The sequence below is a fragment of the Narcine bancroftii genome, chromosome 13 (genome assembly GCF_036971445.1).
Source record: "Narcine bancroftii isolate sNarBan1 chromosome 13, sNarBan1.hap1, whole genome shotgun sequence".
Lineage (NCBI taxonomy): Eukaryota > Metazoa > Chordata > Chondrichthyes > Torpediniformes > Narcinidae > Narcine > Narcine bancroftii.
Genome location: NC_091481.1, coordinates 68,172,885 through 68,195,602, shown reverse-complemented (window position 1 = coordinate 68,195,602; position 22,718 = coordinate 68,172,885). Strand labels below are relative to the sequence as shown.

The window sequence follows — 22,718 nt, the reverse complement described above, 5'->3', positions numbered from 1 at the left end:
AGAGCGATGGTGCCCTTCTTCATGGAGTCTGACATACTTCCTGCCAGGAGCATAGCATTGGATACTTCCAGCAGGTCTGAGCCCACCCAAATTTCCCACCACTGTGATGTACGCTCGCAGGCACTGATGTCACTAATCATACCTGGTTAGGCTAGTTGTCATTTCACACTGACAGAAATCGATTGGTGAGTTAACTCAGCCGCGCTCTGACACTTGGTCCCTCCATGCATCAGGGCTCAGTTGAAATCTACTCGCCCTGCCCGGTTATGTAATTTCACACCATGAAATTCAACCCGTGATCTTGGCAAGTTAACTCTCATGTAATCGACGGTGTGAAAGGGGCTAAAGAAGCCCCAGGAAAACAGGGAACCTTCACTAAGGTCTTTCACTGCCACCCTGTCAGTGTTCTAGATTTTTGTCCTCCTGAGGAGTTTGTAGCTGTGACCATCCTCATGAGATTAATGGATGTAGGATTACTGTTAGATTTGGTCCCCCAATCAATGAGGATCTGCCCCTGCATCGCCAGACCAGCTCGCACCAGAGTATCTTGTCTGTTCCAACGGTTTCCTCTTCATTTTTGATGTGAGAGTTTCTTGGATCCCAATTGACCAGCTCACAGTGGATGAACTGCACTTGATCTTGGCAATGTTAGAATTTTGATCCATTCATTGATAATATAATCAGATAACAACCCAGGCCTGCAAGGCAGGGTTATTTAATGACACATCACTGAATTCCAGCACTGCATGACTCCCTTAAGTAATAAAGACTTGTTCCACTGTAGGGTGGTTTCAGTGACTGCAATGATATTCAGTGAATACATCTAACACTGATTAAGTGGCAAGTGACCTCAAATTACTATTGGCTCCTGTGTTCTTGTAACCAATGCAACCAGATACCACAAAGACTTAGTGTGAGGGACAATGACCTCAGAGCTGTAATGTAAAATCCCAGATGATAAGAAAGGTTCAATTTCTAGATCACTGGAGCGAAAACAAAGAAATGTAAATGTGGAGAACAGAAATGAGAAAAACTCTCTCTCTCCAGATCTGTGCCACCTGATAATAGCACCCTTTAACACAGCCCAATATCCTTCAGGAGTAAATCACAATAATCTCTAGACACTATGGTCGAAGTTTTAAAAAAAAAATGCTGGAGAAGCTCAGCAGGTCAAACAGTGTCCTTTATGTAGCAAAGGTAGAGATACAGAACCAATGTTTCGGGCTTGAGGCTTTCAACTTTACCAATCCAACAACTCACCTTAACCTCTCAGATCATCAAACTTGCAAATTAAGGACAGGAGGAGGTCCCTCAGCCTTTCAAGCCTGCCATGCAAGTTATTAAAATTGTGGATGGTCTGATTGATGACTGTAACTTTGCATACCCATAAACCTTTTAAAGTTCAAAGATATTGTCATAGTACATACAGCCTTGAATCCTACAGGATTCTTTTTCCTGTAGGCCAAGCAGAATTTCTTATTTTGTAGTGCAAAAAAAAACGATTCAAGAAAAAAATATGTATATGAGAGTGAAATGGAAACAAGAAGGCAGTGTTAACAAACTACAATATAGAAAGTAAATGTTCAAAAATAACTAATGTGCAAAGAGTTCTTACGTGAGTCCCTGATTGAGTTTGTTGTTGAGGGGGAGCAGCTGTTTCTGATCCTGGGGGGTGCGAGTCTTGTGGCACCGATACCTCTTTCGTGATGGCAGCAGCGTGAACAGAGCGTGTGCTGGGTGAGGTGGATCCTTGATGATCGCTGCTGCTCTCTGACGGCAACGTTTCCTGTAGATGTTCCCGATAGTGGGGAGAGTTATGCCTGTGATGTATTGGGCTGCGTCCATTATCTTCTGCAGGGCTTTCCACTCAAAGGGTATTGGTGCCTCCATTCCAGGCCATAATGTAGCCAGTCAGCACGCTGCTATCCACTATGCATCTATAGAGGTTTGCCAAGGTTTTCGGTGTCATACCAAACAATGATTCATATAAATACAAACATAACTTTCCTTGTGCATTCAATTTCATTTTCAATAAACAATATTTTGTTGGCTTTCCTAATATTTGTCATACCTGGACACTGCAGACTGCATAGCCTTTTACCAAAATTATGAGAACACGGTTCTCACGGTGGCATGGTTGGTGTAGTGGTTAATGCAATGCCTTTACAGCGCCAATGATCAGGACCAGTCCAGGGTTCGAGTCCTGGCGCTGTCTCTAAGGAGTTTGTGCGTTCTACCTGTGTCTGCGTGGGTTTTCTCCAGGGGCTCTGGTTTCCACCAACTGTTTATTGAGTGTAATTGGGCAGCACAGACTTGTGGGCTGAAATGGCCTGTTAAAAGTGCTGTACGTGTAAATTTAAAAAGAATTTAAACACCTACATCCACCTTCATATCAAAGCGTTGCTTTTTCACCCCCACATTTCCTGCCAAAATTTTAAAAATCTTATTTTTTTCCACTTTTATGTTCCATTTGGAAGATCTTTGCCCTCTCATCCAACCTCTGTACATCTATCAAGGTCGCTGCACAGGTTGATAGGATAGTTAAGGCCTATGGGATGTTGGGCTTCATTAATAGGGGGATTGAGTTCAAGAGTCAAGCGGTCATGTTGTAACTCTATAAATTTTTGGTGAGACCACACTTGAAGTATTGTGTTCAGTTCTGGTCACCTCATCATGGGAAGGATTTGGAAGCTATGGAGAGGGTGCTGAGGAGATTTACCAGGATGTTGCCTGGATTGGCAAATGATGAGGGAAAATTAGTAGAGCTGGAACTTTTCTCTTTGGAGCATAGAAGGATGAGAGGAGAATTAATGGAGGTCTACAAGATCATGAGAGGCAGAGATAAGGTGGACAGCCAGTGCCTTTTTCCAAGGACAGGAAAAGCAAACACCTGAGGACATCTGTACAAAGTGAAGGGAAGGAAATTTAGGGGAGACGTCAGGAGTAAGATGTGTTTTTTTTTACACACAAGAGTTGTGGGTGCCTGAAATGTCTTGCTGGGGATGGTGGTGGAGGCTGGAACAATAGTAGCATTTAAGAGACTCAAGCAGGCACATGGAAGGAAGAAAAATAGAGGGTTACGAGACAGGAAGGGTTTAGTAATTTTTTAAAGGAAAATATGGGTCAGGACAACATTGAGGGCTGTAGTGTTTTATGTTCTAGCTCTATCCCTTTCATTATTCCTTATATCTTCCCTCCCAATCTTTGCATCATCTGCAAATTTGGCACTCATACCTCCACTGTCTTCATCTACAGTCAATTATAAATAGTGAAGGTTGCAGGACTGACGTCAGGGGGATGTTACTAGTCAACCATAGAAAGATTGTGTATAGTCACTGTTTTTCATTAACCTATTTTCCATCTATGCCAATATATTACTGCACTTTGCTATTGTCACCACAGGAAAATGGTGCAGGGTATTCACCCTATCCAAGTCCTTCATAATCTTTTATTAACACTGGACTCCAGCCATTGTTAACCTTTCATAATACCCCAACCAACCAATTTTCCCCTGCAACCGCTGCAATCGTGTCTGCTTGTCCCGCATCGGACTTGTCAGCCACAAACGAGCCTGCAGCTGACGTGGACTTTTTACCCCCTCCATAAATCTTCGTCCGCCAAGCCAAAGAAAGAAAAAAATAATACAGTATATACTCCGGACTAGGTCCTTGGGTAAACTACAGTACAAACATCAATATGAAACATCTGGTGGTTGAGTATAAAACAAGTCCCAGAAAACAGGGACACAGAGTATATGCGCTTGTTGGTGGTCCTTGAGAACTGGGGCATGGAATCCAAAGAGTTAAGTCACCTTCGTTACTGCACAGAGAAAAGCCCGGGTCTGTCAGCCTTGCTTCACGAGATACATTCTCTAATCCAGGCAACATCCTGCACCCTCTCCAAAACATATGCATCCTTCCTGTAATGAGGTGACCAGATCAGAACGCAATGCTCCCTCCAAGTGAACTCTGCTCTCTAATCAGTTGCAGAAAATGCCAGAGTTAGAGTCTGACATGTTTTCAGAGTGCCATTAGATGGGCCACTGTTATGTTCAGAACAGGTTCCACGGTTTCAAAGAGAATCAAGGCTGGACATGAGTTATTAACAAACAATGGTCTTTATTTTTGTACAGGGTAATTCACAAAAAATAAGGCCCACAGTTACACAGCCTAATAAATCACTGCTAAACAATCTAAATTCCTGTTTGGGAATGCAGGGGTAACATACCATGTCCAACACCCATAGGAACGATATACCATGTAACTAAGCAAATACATACACACAAACCTGGTCTCCAGTTACGCCACTGCTTGGGCCACGCAGGTCATTCCCTATCTAACAAGCCAGCTCTCCTTCAATCTTTCACCTGCTCTATTCCAGAGATGTGAATGGGGGATTCCTGACCTGCTCCGGGGGATTGGTTAACGGCATATAGAGTGCAAATGATGTCACCATTTCAATTCTGTGCTCCACTCCCATGCTGACATGTCTGTCCATGGCCTCATGTTCTGTCAAACTAAGACCACCCGTAAACTGAAGAGCAACACCTAATTTTCTGTCTCTGCGCTCTCCAGCCTGATGGCATTAACTGGTTTCTGCTAGCCTACTCCCCGTTCTCCCTTTCTTCCCATTCTCTTTCTCTTCTTTCCTCCAGCTCTCCACTCCCTTCCCTCTCCATTCACAGAACCATCCCTCCCGTCCCTGCTCGCTGGTCAGAATCAGAATTTATTGTCATGAATTTTTTGTTTTGCAGCAGCATCAAAGTGCAAACATTTATATAAAGCACCTTACAAAAGAAATAAAAATTAGTGCAAAAAAAATTCAAAGTAAGTCTATATCTGTGGTTCATTCTTCATTTGATGGCAACGGGGAAGAAGCTGCCCTTATTGCTGCTGAGTGCTCGCCTTCAGGTTCCTGTACTTTTCCTCGATGGTGGCAGAGTGAACAGGGTATGGCCTGGGTGGTGGGTCACTGAGGATCGAGGCTGCTTTTTTGAGACACTGCCTCTTGCAGGTGCCCTCGATGGAGTGAAGACTGATGCCTGTTATGTCACAGGCTGAGTTAACAAGCCTCTGGAGTTTTTTTCTTGTCCTGAGCATTGGCACCTCTGTATCAGACAGTGATGCAACCAGCTAGAATGCTCTCCACGGTACACCTGTAGAAGTTTTCGAGAGTCTTTGGTGATATACCAAATCTCCTCAAACACCTCACAAAGTATAGCCGCTGGTGAGCCTTCTTCGTGGTTGTATGGAATGGAAGCTCTAGGACAGATGATCAGAGATGTTGACACCCAGGAATTTGGTTCTTGACCCTCTCCATTGCTGAGCCCTTGATGAAGACTGGTTTGTGTTCTCCTGACTTCCTCCTGAAGTCTACAATCATCACCTTGGTTTTGCTAATGTTGGTGATGTGCCCTCCCTCCCCTCTCCACTATCATCCCCTCTCTCCTTCATCATCCCCTCTCCCCATATCAGTCCCCCACTCCTCCATCGTTCCCTCTCCATCATCTCTCTCCTCCAATCATACCCCTCCCCTCCATCTTTCCCTCTCCTCCATCATTTCCCTGATCATCCTCTCTCCTCCCCCTCTCCTACATCATCCCCGATCATACGCTCTCCTCTCCATCATCATCCCCTCTCCTCCAACATCCCTCTTCTCTTCATCATTCCCCCTCCCCTCCATCGTCATCCCATCCCGTCCATCATCCCCTCTCCCCTCCACCCCCCTCCCCATCCATCCCCCTCCCACTTCAACCACCTCCCCTCCATCTTCCCCTTCCCTCCATTAACCCTCTCCCCTCCTTCATCCCCTCCTCCATCAAACCCCCACATCAACTCCCCTCCCCTCCATCTTCCCTCAATCACCCCCTTCTTTTCCATCAACTCCCTCCCTTTCATCCCCATCCTCTCCTCCATCACCCCCTCTTCACCTTCCCCTCTCCTCCATCAACCCTTCACCCCCAGCATCACCAGCGACCTTTGACCCCGGCCCACGGCGCGTCGCCGACGCCCGGCGTGACGTCAATTCCGGCAGGCGACGAGGCAGCCTCGCTCGAGCAAAACAAGAGGCGAAAACAGCCGGTGGATGCTCACGGGTGGCGTGTCCCGCGCGAACCCCCAGCAGCTCGGCGCCGACGTGCCGACCCGAACGCGTGTGCCCGCTTCTAAGTGCGTCTCCGATCCGCCAGAGAGAGAAGGATGTCGGCGCAGGCCCAAATGCGAGCCATGCTTGACCAGCTCATGGGCACGTCTAGGGACGGTAAGATTGACGGTGGTGAGGCCTATCCTTCTGTTGTTTAAATCTATGGTCGATGATTCCCGATGAATTAATCTAATATGTCCGCCCTGAGAATCCGCCAACATGGTGGAAGAAACTCGTGTTCGCCCCGCCCCACAGCCGAATGATTGTCGGGTGCCGCAGCCAATAAACAGTGTCTTCATTGATTGACGGTGGCACGAGCCAATCAAAGAGAGAGCATCTGTGATTGATTATTTGATTGTCCAATCACTGTAGAGAATGTCATGGACCAATGTCCCTGACGACTTCATCTGCATTCAGCTCCTGACAAACCGAGTTATGGGACTGGAGTTGGCTGAACTTGGAATCATTTGGGAGGTTGAGGGGGTGATAGACAGGAGTTACAGGAACGCAGCCGCTCCTAGGAAGCAGGAAGAGGGTAGCTGGGCAGAAGAGGGGAAGCAAACAAGTAGGCAGTGTCGGGCACCCCTATGGCTGAACCCCTCAATAAATTTATTATATTTAAATTTAGACATACAGCATGGTTAACAGGCTCTTTCAGCACACAAGCCTATGTCGCCCAGTTAACCTGCAGCCTTCCAGTGCATCTTGAAGGGTGGGAGGAAACTGGAGCCCCTGGGGAAAACCCCACACAGACATGGGGAGAGCATACAAGCTCCTGACAGAGAATGCTGGGTCTGAACCCCGGTCGCTGCTGCTGCACATCCTTTTGCTAAGTACTACGCTAACTGTGCTGCCCCTTGGTAAGAAGTTGTGATAGTGAGAAGGGGGGAGGTGGAAAAGGAGACATTAAAAAAAAACATGGTGATCCTCTGACTAAGAAGGGAAGGGAGGAGAAGAGACGAGCTGTATTGATGGGGGAATTCCATAGTTAGGGTTCAGTGGAAGGGATTAAGAGTCCCAGATGGTATGTTGCCTCCCTGGAGCCAGGGTCCAAAATATCACAGATCGAGTTCACGGCATTCTCGGAAGGAGGATGAGCAGCCAGATGACGTGTGTAGGAAGGGTGATGAGGTCCTGCAAAGAGAGTTCAGGGAATTATGAGCTAAGTTGAAAGACTTAGCACCTAACTCCAGGGTTGTGGTCTCGGGATTGCTACCTTTGCCACATGCTAGTGAGGTTAGAAATCGGAGGGTAATGCAGCTTAACACGTGGCTAAAGAGATAGTTCAAGAGGGGGGTCTTCAGGGAAAGTGAGATCTGTTCCAATGGGATGGTTTGCAGCTGAACTGGATGGGGATTAATTTCTTTGCGGGAAGGTTTGCTAGTGTTGTTCCAGGGGGATTTAAACTTGATTTGTAGGGGGACGGGAACCAGAGTGCCAGAACAGATAGGGGAGTAGAGGAGGAAAAAGATGAAGGGAAGGTCGCATATAACATCAGAAGTCAAAGGCTTGTACGAGGTGGAAATTTTCTCAGGTGCGTCTATTTCCATGCAAGATGTATTGTAAGAAAGGCAGACAAGCTTAGATCATGGATTGGCATGTGGAATTATGATATTGTTGGTATCGGTAAAACTTGGTTGCAGGTCTGGCAGCTTTGTTCACGACTTCTGTTGTTTCAGACGTGATTAAGCTGGTGGGATGAAGTGGGAAGGAGTGGCATTGGTCATCAGGGAAATTTCACAGCTGTGCTCAGACAGTACAGACCCGAGGGCTCGTCTACTGAGGTTATCTGGATGGTGGAACTGTGGAATGGGAAAGGGATGATCACACTCATGGGTTGTATTATAGACCACCCAATAGACAGCGAGAATTTAAGGCGAAAATCTGTAGAGAATGATAGTAGCCAGCTGCAGAGATTTTAACTTCCCATGTATTGCCTGGGACTCCCATACTGTAAAAGGGATGGGTGATTTGGAATTTGACAAAGAAAGTTTTCTAGATCAATACATAGACGTACCAACTACCGAGAGTGCAATATTGGATGTTCTATTAGGGAACAAGACAGGACAGGTGACAGAAGTGTGTGTAGGGGAACATTTTGGATCCAATGATCATAATGCCATTCGTGGCCTCCGTTGGTTGTAGTCGACCGTGGGTACTGTGCCTCTGGTAAGCTGGATTGGCCTCTCCAGGGCGCAAGCCAGGGCAGAGTTGATATGCTAATCCACCTGACCCCCAACCCCCCCCCCCCCCCATGCTAATGACAGGTCAAACTGAATGATGAAAATCTATATATTTTGGTGTCAGCAGCATCGCAGAGTTGCCAGTGCTGGATACAGCAATAAGTTGCCTTTGGGACTCCGACTCCAGAATTTTCCTCAGGGCTTACTCCCAAAACCTTTCCCGGGAGCAGGTATAATGAGATTCTAAATTGGAGAAAGGCCAATTTTGAGGAATTGAGAAAGGATCTAGAATGCGTGGATTGGGAAGTTGTTTTCTGGCTAGGTAAGTGGAAGACCTTCAAAGGTGAAAATTTGTATGTTCCTTTCGGGCAAAGTTAACAAGTATAGTGGACCTTGGTTTTCAACGGATATTGGGGATCTGATTTGGATGAAGAGAGTTGTATAGCAGGTATAGGGAACATGGAGAAAATTAGGTACTTGAGGAGTATATTAAGAGAAAAAGGATAGTAAGGCGTAGAATTGGTCCTCTTGAAGATCAGAGTGTATGGAGACAAAAGAGATGGGGGAGATCTTAAATGTTTTTTTTGCATCTGTATTTACTGTGGAAACTGGTACAGCATCAATGGAAGTAAGGAAAATGAGCAGTGAGGTCATGGAATCTCTACAGATTAAAGAGGAGGAAGTGCCTGCTGTCTTAAAGCAAATAACTGTGGACAAATTCCCAGGGCCTGACAGGTATTCCCTCGGACTTTGAGGGAGGCTGGCGTCAAAATTTCAGGGGCCATTGCAGAAATATTTAAAATGTCCAGCTGGAGGATTGGAGTGTAGCTCATGGTGACTCATTTTCGGTCACTGGTAAAGTCATGTGGCAAAATGCCTCATTTCCAGCACTAGCCTCAAGCTTCAAGTTCTTGCGAGCTTTTCGGTGAGATTCTTCAAAGGATCTCTGCCTGTATTGCTAGCTCAAGATGGCAGTTGGCATGGTTTGAATTGAATTACATTTCAAACTGGAAGCCTGTGACTAATAGTGGGCCTCAGGGATTGGAGCTATGACCATTGTTGTTTGTTATCTATATCAATGAATGATAATGTGGTAAATTGTATCAGCACGTTTGCAGATGATATAAAATTGGAAGCGTTGCGAACAGCAAGGAAGGATTTCAAAGCTCGCAGCTGGATAAATGGCAGAAAGAATTTAATGCAGATGAATGCGAGGTTTGCATTTTGTAAGGACAAACCAAGAAAGATCATCCAGTTAAATAGTCGGGCAGTGAGGAGTGCGGTAGAACAGAGGGATCTGGGAATGTAGATACATAATTCTCTGACAGTAGCGTCACAGGTAGAAGAGAGCTTTTGGCATATTGGCCTTCATAAATCAAGTATTGGAGTTGGGATGATGTTAAAGTTGTATAAGACATTTGTGAGGCTAAATGTGGAGTATTGAGTGCAGAGAAGATTTACGAGGATGTTGACCAGAGTTATAGGTAAAGGTTAAATAGGTTGGGATTTTATTCCCTGTAGCATAGAAAAATGAGGAGAGATTTAATAGAGGTGTTTAAAATTATGAGGATAGATAGAGTAAATGTAGGTAGGCTTTTTCCACTGAGGGTAGGTGAGATACAAACCAGAGGACATGGGTTAAAGGAGAAAGGGGTAAAGTTTAGGGGAAATATGGGAACTTCTTCATACAGAAAGTACTGGGAGTGTGGAATGAAATGCCAGCTGAAATGGTGAATGTGGGCTGAATTTTAACATTTAAGAAGAATTTGAACAGATATATGGATGGGAGGGGTATGGAGGGTGCAAGTCAATGGGACTAGGCAGAATAACAGTATGGCACGACTAGAAGGGCCAAAGGGCCTGTTCTGTGCTATAATATTTCTATTGGCCACCGAGGTGGAGACTGCAAGATCATTAGTTTTAGAATAGGTTTGTCCTGGGATTTTAGCCACTTCGTGTTTAAAGGATTGTCATATCAAAGCGGGAGAGGAAATTACATCAGTCCGATTATAGATTTCAGATTTATTATCAGAATACATACATGACATGACATCACATACATCCCTGAGAATCTTTTTCCTGTGGGTGAGGCAGAATTGCCACTTCCCGATAGTGCAAAAAAACTGTAAATACACTGTGAAATACAGAGAGATGGGGGGGGGGGGGTGGTGGGGGGAAGCAGTACAAAGAACAAAAGTAAGAGTCCTTAAATGAGTCCCTGATTGAATTTTTTAAGAAGTCTGATGATGGAGGGGTAGCAGCTATCCTGAATCTAGTGGTGCAAGTCTTGTGGCACCTGATGGTAACAACGTGTGCTGGGTGATGTGGATCCTAGATGATTGCTGCTGCTTTCTGACGGCAGTGTTCCCTATAGATGTTCTCGATATTGGAGAAGGTTTTACCTGTGATGTCCTGGGCTGTGCCCATTACCTTATGCAGGGCTTGGCGCTCAGAGGTACTGATGTCTCCACCAGACCGTGATGCACACTTTCCACCATGCATCTGTAGAAATTTGCCAGTGTTTCCGATGTCCTATCAAACTTCCACAAACTCCTGAGGATTCACAAATGTTCTTCATTTGGGGCTGTGCATTACCCAGAGGGAAAACGGAAATGTGCGTTTAAGTGGATCTCAACTGAAATGCCAGTAGTTCACTGAATTTTCCAATTTATTTGATGAATTCATATTTCCCAATTGTTTGTAACAACTATTTGATTCCTGTGATTTTTCATACGGGCTTCATTCTGTATTTGTGATATAGGACATGCTGGCCATTGATCTTCTCTCCATCCTTTTTGGTTGGTTAAGTACCTTGGAACGATTTAATGGATGGAATTGATCTTCAGGATTGACAAAATTATTAAGATTTACTTGTTCAAACAGTAGATTTGTCACAATTGTATCTTTCTAATCATCCTAGGTGTCTTATTCTATCAATTGCAAAACTGCAGTCAGATGTACAACATATACGGAGACTAGCCTATGCTTTGTACAGCATTGTATGCTATACTTGCTGTATGATCAAGTATAAAGTATATATCTCATCAAAACTTTTTTAATAAACAAATCAGCCTGCTAGTAAGGATTAGGATCATTTTGATATCCCTTTGATTTTTTTTCTGTATTTCTTTTGTCTTTTTAAATCTTTGTTTAAACAGTGAGTGCTGAAGACATCTGGGGGAAATGGCTTGGAGAGGCGTTGCCAACGGTATGAGGGAACTAATTTAACACACACAGCTGAAGTGGTGAGAGTCCCTCTTTTCAAGTCACCATAAATCCATCAGTTTGTCACTAGTGAAAATAAAGAATGTTACGTGGGAATTGTTAGGTTACGATATAATGAGCTAAGTGAATGGTATGTAACTGGTAAAGTTGTGGTTCTTCACCAGACAACTTTAAGAGGGCAACATGGAGATGCCTTGAAGGTGCATTTATCTATAGCTCTGGATAAAAATAAGTAAATGTAAAGTTTTCTTTCAAAGCGTCATCAATCAACAGATTCCAAGAATAAAATTAGAAAATGCTATAAAAATTTGCCAGACTGTATCTGTGGAAAAAGCAACAGAATTTTTCAGGTTGCTAACTTCTGGTCAGGACTAGAAAATGTTAGTAAATGACTTAAGATTCTCAATAACAAAGGGAACAGAGGAAAAAGTAACATCTATGATGGGGTGAAAGGCTGAAGTGATTTTATCAGTAGGGATGAAGTGCATGGCAAAAAGGGATAATTGAACTCGTAAGCAAATAAATGATGAGCCTCTATGTGGTGTAAGGTTAATGAAAAGTTTTAAACTAACAGTGTAGAATATTGTATTGTGTTTAGACAAAAGGTGAAATGCTGTTTCTTAAACTTTAAGTGTTTAAAAAAAAAGGTTGGATGGTTAAGATTATAGCCAGAAGAATTAAAGTGCCATAAGACCAAAACATAGGATCACACTAGCAGAATTACTAGCTGTAATTGATTTTCTCTTTTGCAAAAGAGACTGATTTCTGAACAATGATCAAATTCGATGAAGCTGAACGATGTACAATTATAGTTTTTGGGTTCTAGTCTGTGAAAAAGGAAAAGTATAAGGATGGGAATTGCTTTAAGGAATTGTATGGGGAAAAAATCTGAGAGAAAGGATGTGAGGGAATGATGAAGATTAAGGAATTGTGATTATAAATACCAGGGCGTAAGTCCCTGGGTTTGGTTGTCATTGGCCCATTTACTGTGGGTTATGAAACTGTGCATATAATGAGTCAATTAGGTACTATTAAAACAGAGGTTTTCAAACTTTTTTCTTTCCACTAACATACCTCCTTAAGTCATCACAGAGTTCTTATGGCATAGGGATTGCTTATGGTGGAATGTGAGTTTAGGGGGGCAATTTGAAAACCACTGCTCTATACACATCATTTGGGAACATGTAAAAGTAAATGAGCTTGGACATTAAACTTTTGATCCTCTTCATTAGGGGCATATATATTGATCAAATTCCAGAATTCTGAATATATCTGACACTTTATCATTACCTCCCTGCTGGATATATTATTTCCTCCTCTATTTTGATTGGTACATTTTTATTAATTAATATAGCTACACCTCTGGCTTTTGTATTATATGATGCTGCCGCTACTACCCAGTTTCTCCTTAATTTGTTATGTTCCACTTAAATTAGATGTGTTTCCTGCACAAATGCTATGTCTATTTTTTCTTTTTTCAGGAAATTTAATAGCCTTTTTCGTTTAATTTGGTTATGTACTCCATCAATATTATTAGTCATATAGTTCAACATGGCCATCTCATATTCTGTTTACACCTCATTTCCGCTTCCTCACGACCACCTTCCCCCTTTTCCCCATTTTCATCTCTCAGTTTTCCCTTTTTGAACTCAATGTATGACAACACTTTTAAAACATAAAATACTTCAACAATACCCACATCTAAAATTCCCTTAACCCCCAAATGTCCCCCCCCTCTCTGAGTTGCCCCTTGTCCCTTGCTGGGCAACCACAACTCCCCTCTCCATTTGGATTGTGATCCCACTCGCAAGCATCAACTGATTTCGCAGTTACGGTTATTCTCTCCCACCCAACCCCCTCCAGAAAAGACTTTTATCTTCACATATAACAAAGCTCACCCTCTTTTTTTCTCCCCCCTTACTTCCTTTCTTCCCTTTTCTTTCCCTTCTTTAGTTCTTACTTGTACATTATTTTTACATCTTTATATGTAGTTTGTCGTCATTCTTCGTTCTTGTTACATCTCTTCATCTCTCCTTCTGTCCTGCAGGCATTCTGCAAATTCTCATGGTTTCTCTGGATCCGAGAACAGTCTGTTTTGCTCCCCCGGGATAAATATTTTAAGCACATCTGGATATCTTAACATAAATTTATAACCTATTTTCCATCGGATTGATTTTGCTGTATTAAACTCCTTCCTCTTCTTTAGGAGTTCAAAACTTATCTCTGGGTTTAAAAAATATATTTTTTGACCCTTGTATTCCAATGGTTTTTTTGTCTTCTCTAATTTTATTCCTTGCCCTCTCCAGTATATTTTCTCTTGTCGTGTATCTCAGAAATTTTACTAAAACGGATCTTGGTTTTTGTTGTGTCTCTGGTTTCGGGGCTAGTGTTCTGTGTGCCCTTTCTATTTCCATTCCTTCCTGTATTTCTGGCATTCCCAGGACCTTTGGGATCCATTCTTTTATAAATTCTTTCAAATTTGTGCCTTCTTCATCTTCCTTTAGGCCCACGATCTTTATGTTGTTTCACCTACTATAGTTTTCCATTATATCAATCTTCTGAGCTAACAAATCCTGTGTCTTTAACTTTTTTGTCACTTTCTTCCAATTTTCTTAAGTCATTCACTTCCATTTCTACAGCCGTTTCTCGTTCTTCCACATTTTCTAATCTTTTCCCTATTTCTGTCATGTCCAGCTCTATTCTACTCACTTTTTCTTCTGTACTTTTCATTTTTCTTTTCACTAAATTCTAATGTCAACCATTCTTTTAATGCTCTCATTTGTTCTTGAAAATTTTTTTTAATCTATATTCTGTCCATCTATTTTACCTTCTATTCCTCTGTGCAGAGCTTGGTCTTCTTCTGTGTCTGCACCTGTGTTTGTGTCTTCTACTTCTCTTCTTTGTATCTGTGTCTCTTCTGACTTTCTTGTTGAGCTGCTTGCCTCACTTTGCTGTGTGTTTTTTTTGCTTGGCTTTTTGCTGTTGGTCCTCTTCTTCTGGGCTAGTTATCTGTTTCTTCCAGCTGAGAGCCCTGATGTCGGGCATCCCTCAGCTGGTCACACTGTGATAGTTTGCTCCTCAGCTGGGGCCCCCCTCCTGTCGGTGTTTTCTTTTTCCTTAGCTTGCGCATGTGCAACTCCTCGCGCACTTCTTTTTGGCTCAGAGAGCCATTTTTGCAGTCCAGCGGTCGGGAGGTCACGACTCTGTGGGGTCGTCACCAATCTTGGGGAGCGGGCTCTCTTCTCCGCGATGGCTCCCTGTTTCTTCATGCAGGTAAGTCCTTCTCCTTTCTCTTTCGGCGTCTTTTCTTTTTTTCCCGTTGTTTTTACTTTTTCCTTCTTGGGTGCCATTTTCTTTCTTTTCTCCACAACTTTATCTTTTATTTGTTGTGTTTTGTGTTTCTTGAACTTTGCGTTTTCTTCACTTTATTTTTTCTGGAGAGAGCTGGTATTTCCCTACCGGCCACTACTCCATCACGAGACTCCTCAATGAGCTTGGACATTGTGGAAATGTTGATCTTGGGTAAGCAATTTTTCCCCTTCATTTTAGTCAGTGCCATTTATCAGAACTGCTGAGAGGTGATTGACCTGAAGTAATAACTCTGTCTCTGTAGATGCTGCGTGATTTGTTAAGAATTTGCAGATTTTTCTCTTTGTTTCAGATTTCTGGGATCTTTACTACTTCATTCAATTATTTTGAAGAGTGAGAGGAGGAAAATTGAGTTGGTTTGCATTTAGAGTTTCAAGATTTATTTGGAGAGGCAAGGGCTCAATGTGTATGTAGTTGATTTTTTTCCCCCCAAAATTTATGTGGAATTCCTAATTTAGTTGGGTAACTTGAAATAAGGAAGGATGGAAAGGCAAAAGGTCATGACAACAGAATCAGTGCACAGACCATATTATGAATGGCCCCTAAATATCTTCTTTGAAAGTCATTGTTCTGCCAGGGGTAGAAAATATTTGTTACAGAATTGAAGTCCATTGACAAAATGGTCAGGTAGCCTTCAGTCTGGCCAATTTCACACTTGCTTCCTTGCATTTTTTTTTGTTGTAACTTTGAATCCAGTCATTCTGGGAGGCTGGTTGTCATAACTCCTTTAGGGCAAAGTAGTTCACAAGGAGCAGTTTGGCCTTGGAGGGCATATCTGGAGGCCCTGGCTTCACAGGCCCAGAGGATGTCTTTTTGCAGCTCACTGCTGTCAGAGATCTTGGAACAATTGTGAAATATTTTTAATTAGGGACATTTTAAAGAGAGTGGAAATTTAAATGCACAGGTTGGAAAGCCAGGAATGAGTTCATCCATGTCTTTGATGTACTGCAAGCCAACCATCTGGAAATCAGTACATCTAGACTAAATTTAGATGTGCCAAACAGAAGGCTATCCCACCATTTTGTCAATGAACCTCAAAATCTGTAACAAATATTGCAAATATTTTCTATCCCTTGCAGAATATTGGTTTGCAAAGATGTGGAGAAAGAGTTTCTATTATAAGCCCCTTTCACACTTGCAAGTGATCCCAGGAATTAAAGGCCAATCAGCATTTAAAGTGTCTAGTGTGAAAGCAAAATCAGCTCGACGTCAGCATCAGATGATGTCATCTGCACTGGGGATTGATGGCCTCTACCCCTAGTACAATCCCCAGCGTCTGCAGACGGCGGCATTGTAATCATGCAAGTGTGAAAGGGCGATTGCATTTTGGGATTGAACTGAGCCAAGTTTTTGGAAGAGAACAGGAATGTGAAGAAAGAAAAGATTAAAATGAAGGCATAAACTTTGCCGTAGGAAAATTGCAGTGGGGAGGGAGCGAGGAAATAAATGGCAATAGTGGACAATTTTTAAACAATACGGAAAAGTTAGCGCAAAAGCGCACAATTTATAAAGACCGTGGGGAAAAAGCAATGGCGACCTGACTTCCCAGAATGCTGTGTGGCAGAGAAACCCCTCCATGAATGGCCCGTGCATGCAGCTGAACATACAGCTCTTTCTCTGCCGCGTGGAATTCTTGGAGGGCAGGTCTGTCATTGCTTTTTCCCATGGTATTTATAAATTGTACATGATAGTGCTACAAACTTACCCACACTGTGTAAACTGTGTGCTAAAACACTACCAACTTTCCCACCCTGTTTTTAAAAATGTCCACTATTGCTATTTATTGATAGCATTTTCCCAAGGTCCCTTATAAAGCTTTATATAGGTCGACACAACAACAACAGGGGCTGAATGACTCATATTGGCTGTACGTAAAGCTTAATTATGTTATAATTGGGTGTGATTAATTTTGTTCAAATATAAGATCTTAATACATTGATCAGGATTTAGGGCAGGTCCACTATCGCTCAATGCGTCATGACGTCACTGGTAGAAGGTAGAACAGTCCTAACTGCGGAGATGGCTCCTTGAAAGTGTGAAAGCGTTCAGTGTCTCAGTTAAGAGTGGTCAAATGAGAAAAGCTAAAGCCCCATTCTTATCCCAAGACACTGAACATCCAATTTAGTGGGACACAAGTGTGAAAGAGGCTAATGTAATTATAAGTTGGAACTTGACATCAGCAAACACGCTTTCCTGGAATCAAGAGAAAAGAATTAAATGAATGCACCTCCCTTCTTTCCCTTATAGCCCCCACCCCTTCCCCTCTGCAGAGAAGTTTCAATTATGCCTTGACCATGAGAAATCAACATGAAGTGACTTTAATGAGGTATATAAGATTATATGGGGCAGAGACACCCAACACCTTTAACCTGGGGCAAGAGTAGTAAAACCAGAAAACATCTGTTTAAGGTGAGTGTAGGAAAGATTGGGAGAGATGTCAGAGGTAATTTTTATTTTTACACAGAGAGTGATGCCTGGAATACATTGCTGGGGTGGGGGGGGTGGGTGGTGGGTGGTGGAGGCTGGTATAAAAGGGATATTTAAATGGCACTTAGATGGGAACATGTATGTAAGAAAGGGGTCTATAGGTGTGAGGTAGGGAAGGATTAGATTATTGTGGAGTATGTTTATGTAGGTTGGGACATCATGGCCCAAAGGAACTGTACTATGTTGAAATGTGACTTTAAATGCAACTTTTATTAAGTGGAAAATGGCTTTATGTTTTGACAATTGGATCAGGAGTCATATTCAGAAGGAGTGGAGTTGGTTGTGTAGCATTACTACCCCAAGTTCTGTAAGAAGTTTGTCGCAGCTTTTTTCCGCAAATTTTACTGAACTTTTTCTTTTTTAAAAAAACTTTATTTAATATTTTCAAAACAAAATCTTTTACAAAGTCTGTAATATAAAAATGAAAACTACAACTATCCCACCCCCTTCCACCCTCAACAAACTCCACAACGGAAGCATTAAGAAAATAAAGGAAACACATACAGCAGTTTAAGATATTACTAAATTCATACATTTCAAATAAGGTGACCACATCTTAACAAAAAAGTCATAATTATCATGCAAGTTGTTTGTTATTTTCTTCATATAAATACAGGAGCTCAACTCATTGTGCCAACAATTTACATTTATCTAAACTTTGTCTTTCCAAGAAATCGCAACACCTTTATGTGCTACAGCACGTGTTAAACGAAAAAATGCTGTCTGAAACTTATCTAACCCCAAATCCATAAATGGAGCAGTATAACCCCACAAAAAAAAATTTTTGATCTAACAAAAATTGTATTTTAAACAAATTTTGAAGAAATTCCCTAATTTTAACCAAAATGATTGAACCTTATCACAAAGCCAAACTGAATGTAAAAATGTTCCTACACATAATCCACATCTAAAACACAACTCTTGAATTACTAAATCCATATTTTTTCAATTTCTCAGGGGTTAGATATAACTGATGCAAAAAATTATAATTAATCATACTATATCTTACATTAAGCAATTTAGTCACACCATCAAAACACATTGTCTCCCAATCGGCCTGATTAATATCACAAATTAAATCATTTTCCCATTTAATCCTAGATTTATCTAAATTTATTTTATCCATAGTGTCTTGTAACAATGCATATATCTCAGAAATAAAACCCTTATTTGAAAAGTGAGAAATCATTAACTCAAATTTCATTAACTTGGGAATTTTCATTTCTCTTGCAAAATTATCTTTCACTAATGCTCTATTTGATAATAAACAAACAAAGAATTCATTGAAATTACAAATTACCCTCTTCAAAACAATCCTGAAATAACTTTATTCCTTTAACCTGCCATTCTCTTAAAAATCTATTATTCAATGAAAAAGGAATCAATTTATTTTGATATATTGGGGTTTGAACTGATATTTTACCTTTTGAGCCTATTAATAAATTCCTTTTAGTCCAAATCTCTAACAAATGTTTTAAAATCGGTACATTATATCTCTGTAATAAAACAGAATTCCACTTAAATAAAAATTGATGTGAATAAGGTTCAGAAATACCAGCCAATTCTACCCTAGCCCAGCTGGGCGGGGGGGGTGGGGGGGGGAGCACGAAACATCCAGCATCGTCTGTTATCCTTATACCTCTAATGTTCTCATTCTGCCTAATCGCTTGAGCGATTAAATCTTAATTGAACTGCTTCATAATAATTTTGAAAATGAGGTAATTATAAACCTCCCAAAGCATATTTCCAAGTCAATTTATGTATCGCTACTCTGGCTAATTTTCCCTTCCATAAAAATTCTCGAACTACTTTATTTAAATCCTGAAAAAAAGATTTCGAAAGTAAACAAGGAATCGTGGAAAGATATTCATCTTAATACAGTTTACTCGGCCTATTAATGACAAAGGTAAATCCTTCCATTTAATCAAATCCACTTTAATCTTTCTCATTAATGGTGTATAATTTAAATTAGACAATGATTGAATATTTACATCAATCATTATACCTAAATACTTGATTTTATCAGTTCAATGAAATTTAGTAATTTGTCTACACTGGTTGTAATTTCCCTCAGGAATTGGAAATATTTCACTTTTGTCCCAATTCACTTTATATCCTGACAATTTACCATATTGTTCTAAACATTCTTACAAGTAAATTGAAGATCATTCCAGGTTAGTTAAATATATCAAAACATCATCAGCAAATAGATTAATCTTATATTCATCGTCTGTTATCCTTATACCTCTAATGTTCTCATTCTGCCTAATCGCTTGAGCTAATGGTTCAATGACCAATGCAAATAGAGCTGGCAACAAAGGACAACCTTGATGAGTTGAGCGCGATAATTTAAAAAAGAAGAGGTTTGACCATTTGTCACCACCCTAGCAATGGGATTATTATATAGTGCCTTCACCCAACCAATAAAAAAGGGTCCAAACTTGTATTTCTCCAAAACTTTAAATAAAAAAATTCCATTCGACCCTATCAAAAGCTTTTTCAGCATCTAGAGCAGTTACCATTGGTAGCTTGTGTTGCTGACGTGAAGCGTTGATCAGTGAAATCACTCTAAGAATATTGTCAGAGGCATACCTATTTTTAATAAAACCAGCCTGATCAGCATGTACCAATTGTGGTAAATACTTAGCAAGTCTGTTCGCCAATAATTTTGCTATTATTTTATAATATACATTTAATAAATAAATTGGCCAATATGAAGCTACATTCAAAGGATCTCTATCTTTTTTTTTGGTATAACCATTATTATTGCACTTAAACACGAGTCTGGTAAAGCTTGTTCTTGCGTTACCTGATGAAGAACATCCATAAATAAAGAAGACAAATCGTCATAAAAAAAACTTTATAAAATTCAACAGTGAACCCATCATCTCCTGGAGACTTCCCATTAGACATTTGTTGAATAACATCCTTTATTTCTAAATCTGTAAACGGAGAGTCCAGTTTCCTCACATCATCTTCCCCTAATATTGGCAAGTTTAATTCTGACAAAAAAAAATTCATACTGATCCTTTTCTAAACAATGATCATGCAATTCTCTTTTCTGGAATTTTTTTCTGTGAAATGTATTAGGATTAATAAATATTTAAAACCATCATTCCAAATAAGCTATTTTGTTAATAGGTCACAAGATTTCATATAACAAATAATTCAGGTTGCATTATTTTTGAAAGCTAACAGTGTTCTTTCAATCAGATGACCTTTAGTGATGTTTTTAGTATCTTGAAGCTTTCATGCATTTGGTTTTTGTCTCATTCTAACTATACTCCTTCCAGAGTATTTGTATTAACAGTTGGGGAGGAGGGGGGGGGGGTGGGCTATAGAATCATAGGTAGAATATAGATAATTCAAATAACAAATGTTTGAATAATGGATTCTACAGCTTTAACAATATTTATTTATATATTGTCAAAAGCAGTGTCCATATTACCAGCCACAAATCTGGATGGTATCCTGTCAAAGGAGTCATTTGGGGAGATATTAGAGCTACAATTTTCCCCAGAGAGTAGTGGGTACCTGGAATCTTTGTCAGGGGCAATGGTGGAGTTTGGTACAACAGGGACATTTAAAAGACTGAGACAGGGACGTGGATGCAAGAAAAATAGAGGGTCATGGGTGTTGAGTAGGTTTATAGGTCAGCACAACATCATGGGCTAAAGAGCTTGTACTTTGTTCTGCTGTCAGTTTCTATGTTCATGAATGCAGCGGTCGTATACATTACTGAGGAGTGAAAGAAGCTTGTTAGATTGGTAAACTAAATTTTGTTGTTCTGTTTCACTCGTGGTCAAGGTTAACAAACTTCCAGCTTCATACTGCAAACATCCTTCACAGGGATGTGGCCAGATAAAGGATAGCATTTGCATGCAGGGAGGGAAAAATCAAATTCCTTGGTATTTTCCAGTGGCTAACAAGCAGCGAGGAAGGTCAACAGGAGTGAAGGATAATCTTCACTGATACAGGAAAGGAAACTACTGGGAATGAGCATCTGTTTTCTGGTTTTATTTTGCTTGATTGCTAGGCAATTGGTTTACACTTTCTATAGTTTTCCTCACATGGGAGTCCAACTTGGGACTCAGCTGGTGTTATGAATCAGGGGCGGTTCTTTTTGTAGTCTGGTGAGGATAGAAAAACCCAACACCCAACCCCAACCCACCAATTTTCCCTTGCAACCGCTGCAACCAAGTTTTATTGTAGTATAAGTAGACAGGAATGATATGATTTTATTCAGGAGAGTAGAATCTTGATCAAGCAGAAGTTCTGGTGAAATTAAATAAATTTTTAAAATCCTGTGGCTACCCATATAACTGTTTACAGCACGGAAAGAGGCCATGTCGGCCCTTCAAGTCCGTACCGGTTCACTTGAACAACTCCACTAGCTCCATCCTCAAACATCTCCAAGTAGAGCGGCTGGCGAGCCTTTGTGATTGCATCGACATGGACCCACAAAAATATTGTAGCTCTCAAACTTTTGATTTGAAGTCAACCATTTGAACATCTGACCATTTTATGCATTTAGTTGATCCAATGTTAAATCTGCAAACATTTATCTCAATTTGGAACCACCTTTCAGAACAATATCGATTGACAAAATGACTACTACCCAATAATAAAACACTGATTTGGTTCTGCTTTGCCTTGCTGGTATTTGTCAGCATTAATGCCAGCGAGTTTTGGGACTTGTGTGACAGACGAGTGCCACACTTACTGGCTGAACTCTGCTGGTGGACTCCTAGTGAGCAGGAGCTTAAAGAGGTTCTCCAGCATTTCCTCTGGAGAATTTGCTCTTAGAACCTTGAGCAGTATCTGTGAGTCCATTCATTCGATTGTAGGATTGCTGTGAAGAAAGGAAAGTCTCAAGGTAAATTACAATTTTTAATAATTTGCTTAATAATTTTAATATTTTTTGCTTTTAGTTGGTTATTTTTAATAATTCCATTCACCGTGGTGTTCCATTAGTTTTATTTTTAAAAAAGTCAGATGGCAAAGTTGGAGTGGGGCTTTGAGAACTGTTAAGAAATGTTCAGAGAAAATATCAGGATATAAAATAAATATGGACAAAAGTGAGATAATGCCATTGCAAACTTTGATTATGAAAGATACCAAAAAGGTAGAAGATTTAAATGGAAGAAGGGTGGAATTAAATACTTAGGAATAATGATGGATAATAATTTACAGAATTTGTATAAGCTTAATTATACCCCTTTATTAGAAAAAAAAATAAAGATTCACAGAAATGGAAAGATCTGCCATTTTCATTAATAAGAAGGTTAAATTGCATAAAAATGAAGGTAATGC

At 40.9% G+C, this 22,718-nt stretch overlaps 1 protein-coding gene across 18 annotated transcripts in view; it reads left to right on the top strand.

Moving 5' to 3' along the window:
• The first annotated feature begins 6,009 nt into the window (after window positions 1-6,009).
• LOC138748389 (putative RNA-binding protein Luc7-like 2) overlaps window positions 6,010-22,718 on the top strand; it is a 67,953-nt gene continuing 51,244 nt past the window's right edge. For 11 of the 18 annotated variants that reach the window (XM_069908496.1, XM_069908494.1, XM_069908501.1 and 8 more), the window contains exons 1-2: window positions 6,010-6,258; window positions 11,483-11,569. Coding sequence is in view for 4 of the 18 variants with exons in the window: in XM_069908503.1 (XP_069764604.1) it covers window positions 6,198-6,258 (61 nt within the window). In the remaining 14 variants the exon portion in view is untranslated. The remainder of the gene's footprint in view (window positions 6,259-11,482; window positions 11,570-22,718) is intronic. The other 7 variants (XM_069908503.1, XM_069908502.1, XM_069908487.1 and 4 more) reach the window with 1 other exon arrangement.